Genomic DNA, 12,564 nt, shown 5'->3' with positions numbered 1-12,564 from the left:
TAAAGTTATTATTCAAAGTAATACATACACATAAATAGTCAAACAGTGCTAGAAGGCTTATGACAAACAAAAATAACTACTGAAGTAGTCTTCTTTCAGTGAGGAGGCAACCAGCTTGAATTCTTTGAGCTGTTATCTTCTTCTATTTACCTGCGTATTTTTTAAACCATGTGTTTACATTGCTTTAACATCATTAATTTTAGATATTATTAACTTTTTATTCTCATTTACCCATTTTTTCCCATCCTCCCAACATAATTATACCAAACTGTTTTCATTATGATGATTACATAAATATTTTTCCCTTCTGGGTCAAGTAGTGTTCAGTAATCTTTCCTTAAATAACTTGATAATTTTCCACATGCTTTCATTTGCTTGGTTTTCTTTAAACTTATACCTAAGTCATCTCATACTCCTTAATAGCTCTGACAAAACAATTCTCAATATAATCTTCTATGTGGTCAAACCTGCTACATAGCTTATCAGTTCCATTTCCCCCCCGCCCTTGGAGGCATCCCTCTTTATGCCCAATGCCCTACTAAGTCTAATGCACAGCTATCAACATGATATTTACTTTGTCATCATCCTTATGATTTCTTTGCTTCTTTCCTATGTTGAATCCTTTATTTTATAGATCCTGTATCTTCCTCGGTTCACATATTCTTGGGGCTTCCTGGAAAGGTGCATGAGAAGTAAACTTAGAACTCTCAAGTCTGAAATGTCTCTATTTTATTATGACACTTGAATGAATGTTTGTCCCTTCAAAAAAGACTATGATAAAGTTGTCTGAAAAGACATTTCTTCTGCCACTGTTCTATATCCTGGGAGGGTCTGTCAAACGTTTCTTTTAATGCTTTTATTGAATTTTTAATTTCTGCTATCATACTTTTCATTCCAGGAACTTTCTCACACCCACCTCCCCTTTTTTCTTATAGCACCAATTTTTTTTTTAATTAGGCAATACCTGTTTAAGGTAGTTAATTTTCATTTCCCCAAAGTGTTTTTGTTCCCTGTGTTGCCTGTTTCCTCTGAGTTTCCTTTTTTCTGTTGTGTGTCTCAATTTTACATTAGACACTTTCCTAAGAGGGCTAGCATCTTTCTTCATGTTCAAGAGGTTAATGAGAAAAAACTAATTATAAGCTCTATGTGTTCAAGTTTGGTTGTCAACTGGTGGACCTCAGGGTAGGCATTTTTGTTGAGGTCTTCCAATATGAGAGGACGTTGGGTCATTCATCTGGAGTGATTTAATTTCCATAGGAAGAATCCCTCAATCAAGTACAGAAGCCAGAAGTCTGGAGCCAAGCAGGGGAAGAAAGCTTGACATCCCATTGTTCAGTACAACAACTTTCACTTAATCCCCATCTTTAGTTTAGCATCTCATCCTTGCCCTACTCTGTGTCTGGAATCCCTCTGGTACAACAACTTTCACTTAATCCCCATCCTTAGTTTAGTATCTCATCCTTGCCCTACCCTGTGTCTGGAATCCCTCTGGTTTAATCAGACATCCTGTCTCCTGTGAGGTGAGAACACAGAAATCCTATTCCTTATTCAGATTTTTCAAACAATCCCCATTTATGGCCCCTGGTTCACTCCTGTATTCTGTGGTACTAATGCCTGAGCCATTCTAGGGTTTTGCAGATCAAACAAGTTGCTTTTCATCAATATCATATACGTAACCTTAGGCTCTCAGGTTTGATATTCTTCCTAAGTCATTTATTTTTTCTCATCCAATTTTTAGATCATGGGTTAGAGATACCTCCAGCTCTCATTAAAGATGAAAACAGTATTTCAACTTTTTGTTCTGTTGGTGATTTTCAAGAAAAAGGTGGAAACCTCATTACCCATCTTGAAACTGGAAACTATTTTCCTTTATATAAATACTATCATTTATTAGAGCTAAAAGTATTATGATAAGAATTTTATAGCAAATTTAAGTAAATCCTGACTTCTCAATGACTTCCATTATAAAATTAGGAGATAAACTTCACAGTATAATTTCCATCCCTTCCTCCAAACATACTAAAATGCAGTAAACTGTTAAAAATTACATGAACAAAAAAATCTAACTTTCTGATCAAAAATATTATTACTTATAGTTCAACAGTAATTTGAGAGTATTGCATCAGATTTTTGTAAGGGAGAGCCAAACTATGCAGAGCACTGAATGCCAGGAGGAAAAAAAACAATAAATTGAAAGGTTACCAAGTATGAGTGTACAAAACGTTCTGCACACATTATGTCAACTGATTGATTACAATCCTTTGAGTCAGGCGTTATTATCCGTATTTTTCCAGAAAAGAAACTGAAGCTTCAGTTTATTATTAAGAATTTTGTTTATGGTCACAGAGCTAGTAAGTGAAGGAGTTAAACTGAAAACTAGTAGAGTTAAAGAGACTAATAATAACCTTTGTGTACACAAAGAAATACTACAATGAATGCTAAAGAATGCATTGGTGATAGAGTGGGGAGGGAGTAGTCTGTAAATTAATTAGGAGACTTAATAAGAGTACACAAAGGCATCTACTAGCAGTGGCAGTAGAAATGTCTTTTCAGACAATTTTATCATAATCTTTTCTGAAGGGATATGATAAAAGCATAATGAGAATTATAGTTCCCGGTCATTAACAGAGGCTTCTCAGAGACAGACAGATACAATCACATTGTATGCATACCTGGTTGTCATTCAAGCTATTGAAACATAATATATTCTTCATTCTTGGGCACATAGAACTGTGCTTTCCTCACCACTTAAAATTAGGTATGGCCATGTGACTTACTTTGGCCTATAAAACACAAGGGGAAGTGACTTGTGTCATTTCTGGGCAGAGGCTTTAAAGAGCCAACACTTGGTACACAATGCTCTGCTTTTATCCTCTACTGCAGGGACTTAGCCTATGCTGACTTACACAGTACAGCTGTCCCTTGGTGTGTGCAGGGGATTGTTTTCAGGACCCACCATGCATACCAAAATCCGCTGATGCTCAAGTCCCACAGTCAGTCCTCTTTATCTGTGGTTCTGCGTTCACAGATTCTACCAACCGTGCATCATGTTGTACTATTTGTGTTTACTAAAAAAAAAAAACGTGCATAAGCGGAGCTGCACAGTTCAAACCCATGTTGTTCAAGGGTCAACTGTATACCACATCAAATAACTGAGAGTTGTTAGACTGTGGTCCAGTAAAACTCAACAAATTAATAGTTTGTGTTTATTATTCATGAGTGATTTTATTAACTATGTAGTCTGAGGAGCAGGAAGAAAAAAGAATGAAGAAAAATGAACACAGCTTAAGAGACTGTGGGATACCACCACACATACCAACATAAATATAATGGGAGTCCCAAAGGCAAGGCAAGAGGAAGAGGCAGGAAGAATATTTGAAGAAATAATGGTTGAAAATGTCCCAAATCTAATAGAAACATCCAAGAAGCTTAGCAAACTCCCAAGAAGGATAAATTCAAAAAGATCTATACCAAGATACATCGTATTCAAACTACTGAAAGACAAAGAGAATCTTGAAAGCAACAAGAGAAGTGACTCATCATATACAAGGGATCCTCAATAACATTAGCAGCCAATTTCTCATCAGAAACCATGGAGGACAGGGGCAGTGGGATGACAATGCAAATGCTGGAAGACAAAAAAAAGTTAACTAAGAATTCTTTAACTAGAAAAACTATCCTTCAAAAATAAAGGAGAAATTAAGAGATTTTCAGATAAACAAAAGTTGAGGGATTTTGTCACAAGCAGATCTGAACTACAAGAAACACTAAAGGGAGTCCTTCAGGCTGAAATGAGAGAACACTAAACAGTAATCCAGAGCCATATGAAAAAAATAAAGAACACCAGTAAAGGTAACTACATAGGTGAATATAAAGCCAGCAATATTGTATTTTTGATTTGGAAATCCACCTTTTTAACTACATGATTTAAAAGACTAATGAATGAAAAGATAATTCTAAATCTACATTATGGGCACACAATGTATAATGATGTAATGTGTGACAATAAGAACATAAAAGGGGAAGGATGAAGATGTAGAGGAATATAGTTTCGTTACTGAAACCAAGTTGTTATTAATTCAATCTATGTTGTTGTAAGTGTAAGATGCTACATAATCCCAAGATAACCACTAAAGAAACATCAAATATACAGAGAAAAGGAAATGAAAAAGGAATCAAAATTAAACACAAAAGAAGACAATAATGAAGGAACTGAGGAACAAAAAAGATACGACACACAGAGAACAAATAGCAAAATGGCAGAAGTTCTTCCTTATCAGCAATTATTTTAAATGTAAATGGATTAAACACTTCAATTAAAAGACACATTGTCAGAATAGATTAAAAAAAACATATGATTCCATTTCTAAGTTTTCTATAAGAAACTCAGTTTAGATCAAAAGAAACAAATAAGTTGAAAGTGAAGGATGAAAAAAGATACTCCATGCAAACTGTATAACTAAAGAGCTTAGTGGTTACAGTAATATTTGACAAAATACTTTAAATCAAAAATTGTTACAAGAGATAAAGGACATTATATATTGATGAAAGTGTCAATCCAGTAAGAAGATATAACAATTATAAACAGATAACACATGTAACAACAGAGCCCCATAACACATGAAGCAAATACTGAAGCAACTGAAGGGAGAAATAGTTCTAAAGTAACAACTAGACAATAGTTCTAAAGTAACAACTGGACAATACCCCACTTTCAATAATGCACAGAACAACTAGACAGAAGATTAGTAAGGAAAAACAGAGAATCTGAAAATTATAAACCACTCAGACCTAAGATGTATACCAAACTCTACCCAGTAACAGCAGAATACACATTCTTTCGCAAATGTACATGAAACATTCTCTAGGATAGAACATGTGAGGCCACCAAAATGCCTCAATAAATTTTAAAAGATTGAAATTATCTTCTCTGACCACAATGAAATGAAACTAGATAGCAATAACAGAAGGAAAACTAGAAAATTCACAAATATGTGGAAATTAAACAACACCTCTGAGACAGCCAATAGGTCAAAGAAAAGACCAAAAGGAAAATTAGAAAATACTTTGAGACTAATGAAAATGAAAACACAACACCATAGGGGGCAGTGAATGCAGTGATCAGAGGAAAATTTACCGCTAAAATGCTTGCACCAAAAAAGAAGAAAAATCTCAAATCCATAACCTAACTTTACACCTTAAAAGGATCTAGAAAAAGAGCAAACTTAACTCAAAACTAGCAGAAGGAAGGATATAATGAAGACTGGAGCGGATATGAACAAAAAATAGAGAATGGGAAAACAATAGAGAAAATCAAGCAAAGCAAACGTAGTTCTTTGAAAACATCAACAAAACTGAAAAACCTAAGGAAAAAAGAAAGGAAGACTCAACTCACTAAAATCAGAAATGAAAGAGGGGACATTACTACTGACCTTAGAGAAATAAATGGATTATAAGAGAATCCATATATTTAGTGAACTTGAATTTCCTTCTTTCCTGAACACACACAAATTGTCTTAAATATCCAGTGGAAGCAGATTATGTTTAATAATTCAAAAGGCAACCTAGACAACAACAACTGCAACTTACTAAGAACGTACTAACTCATTGTTCTCATTTTATAGATGCACAAAAACATAGAAAGTAACTGAACAAGCAGCTTTTCCAAAGTTATTGCCTATAAAAAGTAGAACCCAGACTGAAACCCATGTGGCTCTAATTTCAAATGCCATTCTCTTCTCCACATCTCTAAACTGCTATATATTTATCAGAGGTAGTAATATTAAGTCCAATATCATAAGAAAGTAGGGAAAATGAAATTAAGCCTGTTTAAGAGTTCTGTTTTACTGATGTATTTTTCATGATTTAAAAGCAGTTTCCAGGCTTCCCTGGTGGTGCCAGTGGTTAAGAATCCACCTGCCAATACAGGGGGCACGGGTTCAAGCCCTGGTCCGGGAAGATCCCGTATGCCGCAGAGCAACTAAGCCTGTGTGCCACAACTACTGAGCCTGCGCTCTACAGCCCGAGAGCCACAACTACTGAGCCCGCATGCCACAACTACTGAAGCCTGCGTGCCTAGAGCCCGTGCTCCGCAATGAGAAGACACCAAATGAGAAGCCCGTGCACTGCAACAAAGAGTAGCCCCCGCTTGCCGTAACTAGAGAAAGCCACGCACAGCAATGAAGACCCAACACAGCCAAAAATAAAAATAAATTTATTTTTAAAAAAAGCAAAGTTTCCTAGCTTTCCATTCTAATGAATGCAATGCATTCATGTCAATGAACGGTCCCCAAAGGGCAATGAAAAATGAAATGAGGGGTAGGTCAACTACTAGTCAAACTTCCCATAGCCTTGAGGAGGGAGTAGTTTCCCACTAAATTGATAAAAATAAAAAGCAAACTACAGTACTCAAAAATGTATCATAAAAATTACAAAGAAGTCTTAAAAGAGAAAAAATTGCCTTTAATATATATGTCAAGTATGCTTTGGAGGGCTAAACAAGATGATACAGAAAACTGTCACTATGCAATTAAATTCAACAGGCATTGATTTCAACAAAGTCTAGTGTGCAGGAAATCTCAAATACTTTAAGTGCCAGCTAAAGAAAACAATAACATAGCAGATAACCTGATGGATTTGGTGGTGCTGGGGGTGGGGGCGGGCAGCGCACAATGACACAGGGACACGGGATAGGAATTTCAGAAGTATAGCTAACTATACAGTGTTTTTCCTAGCAACATAACTTACCCTAAGGCCTATCTTTCCTTCCAAGTATAGCTCAGATCTCCTTATCTACAAACCTTTCCCTAACAACTCAAGCACTTTCCCCTGAAATGCTATTACCACCTTTAGGGATGTTCATTTACTTGGCATCTGCCACTGCATATTGCCATTAATTTTAAATATGTATCTCTTCTTTAGCATCTTACACCTTTACAGCAACAAAATAGCTAGTGCCTTACAAATGATAGTAAAGCACACAATAAGTGTTTGATGATGATGAAAAAAAGTCTCATTCCAGATTTTCACATTTTTTTTCCAGTTTCTTGAGGTGTAATTGACATAGAACACTGTATGAGTTTAAGGTGCACAACAAAAATGATTTGCAATATGTATACACTGTAAAATGATTACCACAATAAGATTAGTTAACATCCAACACCTCAGAGTCACAATTTTTTTCCCCTTGTGATAAGAACTTTCAAGATCTACTCTCTTACAACTCATGTTATCAAATTTTAAAATGATTCTGGAATGTATTAGGCTTGATCCAGGAAGTTCTGGCAATCCTAGGTGAATTCTGGACCAAAAGGCTTTGGTTCTCCCACCATAGTTCTGGAAAGGCTCAGGATGGTTTCTTTCATCAAACTCCATACCTCCTATTTCATCATTTTCAGTCAACCTAATTGTTTACCAGAATATCAATAATGAAAGTATTTGGGCATGAAATAAAATGATGATAACTTGAATGTGATAAAACATACTCAGTGAAAAAAGACTGAAAATTGTTCAAGCTGACTGATGGACACATAGGTGGTCATCAGTCACGTTATTATTATACTAACAGAAAACTGGTGCCAAATTAGCCCTCCAGAAACAATAAAAAAAAAACTGGGCAAAATATATAAAACAACCATATTCAGACACTGCATAACAGGCAGCACAGGACTATAATCCTGAGTGAAGGGAGACAAACAAGGTTTTCTGATAGAAGTCACTTTCTAGACTACCATGTACGGTGGGAAGACACAAGCATAATATGGCAGTCTTGTTAAGCTGAGGAGAAAAAGATTAAAGTTCAGGGAAGCAGAAGCAGCTATTTGTGGAACAGAGTAAAAGAGAGGTGAGAGATACAGAGAAAGAGCTCTAGAAACCTATAGGGATTCCCCTTAAGTCTTGCTGAATACTAAGCTATGCATTTATATGGTGAAACCCCACAAGGTCAGCCAAAGAATAACTACCAGAGTTTTAAGCTGTACCATTCATATAGCGCTGAGAGACATTCCAGTTCTGACCACATAAAACAGACCTCATTAAAGACCCAGGACATTAGCAGAGAGCTCAGAAGGGCTAAGCTAGTCTACAGTAAAGGTTGAACCTACCCTAAAAATACATAAACAAGCTTCAAAAGGATCACGAAGCTCTCCAACTTAACTGCCATCCAAAACAAACTTCAACATTCTTTAAAGCAAAAGAATGAAAATCAGACACTTGATACCTAATACAATGCCCATGATCCAACCTAAAATCACGAGACATGTGATATGCCCCAGCAACTCAACTCTTAGGTATTTATTTACTCAAAAGATATAAAGCTAACTGGAGAGTGAAATGAGACTGGAATCTGAAAAAGCAGACAAGGTTCACAATTTCACTTTTTACTTTTTATATGTCTCTCATTATTTGTGTGCTTTTTAATACAATTTTTAAAGGTTACACTCTATTTACAGTTGTTACAAAATATTGGATACATCCCCTGTGTTGTACAATACATCCTTGCAGCCTATCTTACACTCAGTAGTTTGTATCTACTACTCTCTCACCCCTGTATTGCCTCTCCCCTCAATGGTAACCACTAGCTTGTTCTCTGTATCTGTGAGTCTACTTCTCTTTTGTTGTATTCACTCATTTGTTATATTTTTTAGATTCCACACAGAAGTGATATACAGTATTTGTCTTTCTCTGTCTGGCTTATTTCACTTAGCATAATGCCCTCCAAGTCCATCCATGGTGCTGCAAATGGCAAAATTTCATTCCTTTTTATGGCTGAGTAGTATTCCATTGTGTATATATATATATATATATACACCACTTCTTCTTTATCCATTCATCTGTTGATAGACACTTAGGTTGCTTCCATATCTTGACAATTGCAAATAATGCTGCTAGGAACACTGGGGTGCATGTATCTTTTCAAATTAGTGTTTTTAGGGTTTTTTTGACATATACCCAGAAGTAGAATTGCTAAGTCATATGGTAGTTCTATTTTTAGTCTTTTGACTAAAAATATGGTTTTCCACAGTGACTGCACTGATTTACAGTCACACCAACAGTGTACGAGAGTTCCCTTTTCTCCACATCCTTGGCAATACTTGTTATTCATGTTCTTTTTTATGATGGCCATTCTGACAGGTGTGAGGTGATACCTCATTGTGGTTCTGATTTGCATTTCCCTGATAATTAGCAATGTTGAGCCTCTTCACATGTGCCTGTTGACCATCTAAATTTCCTCTTCGGAAAAATGTCTATTCGGATCTTCTGCCCATTTTTTAATTGGGTTGTTTTTCTGATGTTGAGTTATATGAGCTGTTAATGTATGTTGAATATTAATCCCTTATTGGTCATGTTGTTTGCAAATATTTTCTCCCATTCAGTAGGTTGTCTTTTTGTTTTGTCAATGGTTTCCCTTGCTGTGCAGAAAGCTTTTATTTTTTTTAACATCTTTATTGGAGTATAATTGCTTTACAATGGTGTGTTAGTTTCTGCTTTATAACAAAGTGAATCAGATATACATATACATATATCCCCATATCTCCTCCCTCTTGCATCTCCCTCCCACCCTCCCTATCCCACCCGTCTAGGTGGTCACAAAGCACTGAGCTGATCTCCCTGTGCTATGTGGCTGCTTCACACTGGCTATCTATTTTACATTTGGTAGTGTATATATGTCCATGCCACTCTCTCACTTCGTCCCAGCTTACCCTTCTCCCTCCCCATGTCCTCAAGTTCATTCTCTACGTCTGCGGCTTTATTCCTGCACCTTGCTGTGCAGAAGCTTTTAGGTTTAATTAGGTCCCATTTGTTTATTTTTGCTTTTGTTTCCTTTGCTTTAGGAGATGGATCCAAAAAAATATTGCTGTGATTTATGTCAGTGTTCCTGCCTACATTTTCCTCTAGGAGTTTTATAGTATACAGCATTACATTTAGGTCTTTGATCCATTTTGAGTTTATTTTTGTATATGGTGTTGGAGAATGTTCTAATTTTATTCTTTAACATGTAGCTGTCCAGCTTACCCAGCACCACTTACTGAAGAGAATGTCTTTTCTCCATTGTATATTCTTGCCTCCTTTGTCAGATTAATTGACTATAAGTGTGTGGCTTTATTTCTGGGCTCTCTATCCTGTTCCATTGATCTATGTGTCTGTTTTTGTGCCAGTACCATACTGTTTTGTTTACTGTAGCTTTGTAGTATAGTCTGAAAACAGGGAATGTGATTCCTCCAGCTTTGTTCTTCTTTCTCTAGATTGTTTTAGCTATTCGGAGTCTTCTGCATTTCCATACAAATTTTAAAATTATTTGTTCTGCTTTTGTGAAAAATGCCATTGGTATTCTGACAGGGATTGCACTGAATCTGTAGATTGCCTTGGGTAGTCATTTTAACAATATTGATTATTCCAATCCAAGAACATGGTATATCTTTCCATCTGAGTCATCTTTGATTTCTTTCATCAGTATCTTACAGTTTTCTGAGTACAGGTCTTTTGTCTCCTTAGGTAGGTTTATTCCTAGGTATTTTATTCATTTTGATGTGATGGTAAATCAGATCGTTTCCTTAATTTCTCTGATAGTTCACTGTTAGCATATAGAAATGCAACAGATTTCTGTGTATTACTTTTCTGTCCTGCAACCTTACCGAACTCACTGATGAGCTCTGGTAGTCTTCTGGTGGCATCTTTAGGATTTTCTATGTATAGTATCATATCACCTGCCAACAATGACAGCTTTACTTCTTTTCCAATTTGGATTCCTTTTATTTCTTTTTCTTCTCTGATTGACGTGGCTAGGACTTCCAATACTATGTTGAATAAAAGTGGCAATTGTGGGCACCCTTGTCTTGTTCCTGGTCTTAGAGGAAATGCTTTCAGCTTTTTCACCGCTGAGGATGATATTAGCTGTTGGTTTGTAATATAGGTCCCAAATCAATAAAATGAGGAATGAAAAAGGAGAAGTTACAACCAACACCACAGAAATACAAAGGATAATAAGAGACTACTACAAACAACTATATGCCAATAAAATGGACAACCTAGAAAAAATGGCCAAATTCTTAGAAGGTGTAATCACCCAAGACTGAACCAAGAAGAAATAGAAAATATGAACAGACCAATCACCAGTACTGAAACTGAATCAGTAATTTAAAAACTCCCAAAAAATGAAATTCCAGGACCAGATGGCTTCACAGGTGAATTCTACCGAACATTTAGAGAAGAGTTAACACCTATCCTTCTGAAACTATTCCAAAAAATTGCAGAGGAAGGAAGACTTCCAAACTCACTCTATGAGGCCACCATCGCCCTGATACCAAAACCAGACAAAGATATCACACAAAAGGAAAATTACAGGCCAATATCACTGATGAACACAGATGCAAAAATCCTCAACAAAATACTAGCAAACCAAATCCAACAATACATTAAAAGGATCATACAGCATGATCAAGTGGGATTTATTCCACAGATGCAAGGATTTTTCAATCCACAAATCAATCAATGTGATACATCACATCAACAAACTGAAGAATAAAAACCACAGATCATGTCAATAGATGCAGAAAAAGCTTTTGATAAAATTCAACATCCATTTATAATAAAAACTCTCCAGAAAGCAGGCACAGCAGGAACATACCTCAACATAGTACTTGTTTGTTTTTGTAAGAATATATTCATGGACTACCAGTGTAAATTTTTTTAAAGTGCCATGGGATTATACATGAGGGATCAGCTATTTCTTGGGTACAAGGGAAGATAGGAGAGTTGAGGTCCAAAGCTTTATAAATACTTGACCTGAGCTTGAAAACCAAGTGAGATAGCTTTCTTACATAAAAAAGATAGTGATGAAGGCATACCAAGTAAAGCAAATAGCAAATGAACAGAATTAAAATACATAGGAAGTGTGGGTTCAGTGTGCTGGAGATAGGGGAAAAGTAGGTTCTAAATGCCAAGCCAGATCTCTTGGGCTTTATTTTGTGGGGACTGGAGAGCAACAGAAGTTTATGAGATAAGGAATTAATACCCTGAATATATAGAGAACTCCTAAAACTCAACAGCAAAAAACCAAAACAATCTGATTCAAAAAGGGACAGAGGACTCAAAACAGACATTTCTCCAATGATACACAATCGGCCAATAAGCACATTAGAAGAGTACCTAACATCACTAATCAGTAGGGAAATGCAAATCAAAACTAAAGTGAGATACCACCTCACACCTACAAGTTACTATAAAAATACATATATAACAATAAGTGTTGGCAAAAATGTAGAGAAATTAGAGTCCTTGTGCACTAAGTACAGAAAATGGTACAGCCCTTGAGGATAATAGTATGGCAGTTCCTCAAAAAATTAAAAATAGAATTACCATAAGATACAGCAATTGTACTTTGGGGTATATACCCAGAGGAACTGAAATCAGGGTCTCAAAGAGACATTTGAATACCCATGTTTATAGCAGCATTATTCACAATAGAATGTGGTATATACATACAGTGGAATATTATTCAACCTTTAAAAGGAAGGAAAGTCTAACATATGCTACAAAATGAATGAAACTTGAGGACATTATGCT

The 12,564-nt window shown here is 35.9% G+C and overlaps 1 protein-coding gene across 7 annotated transcripts in view; it reads right to left on the bottom strand.

The window, feature by feature from the left end:
* Nucleotides 1-12,564, bottom strand: part of RIC1 (RIC1 homolog, RAB6A GEF complex partner 1) — a 139,568-nt gene that overhangs the window by 52,616 nt on the left and 74,388 nt on the right. Inside the window, exon 1 of one of the 7 annotated variants that reach the window (XM_082470830.1) lies at nt 575-673. The exons of the other annotated variants lie outside the window; for them this stretch is intronic. Coding sequence (XP_082326956.1) covers nt 575-585 — 11 coding nt within the window. The 5' untranslated portion in view covers nt 586-673. Of the gene's footprint in view, nt 1-574; nt 674-12,564 lie in introns of those variants that run through there. 7 annotated transcript variants of the gene reach the window in all.

Source organism: Balaenoptera physalus (genome assembly GCF_965194825.1).
Source record: "Balaenoptera physalus genome assembly, chromosome: 7".
NCBI classification, from domain to species: Eukaryota; Metazoa; Chordata; class Mammalia; order Artiodactyla; family Balaenopteridae; genus Balaenoptera; species Balaenoptera physalus.
The sequence above is the reverse complement of the archived record's forward strand: the minus strand, read 5'-3'. Positions and strand labels throughout refer to the sequence as shown.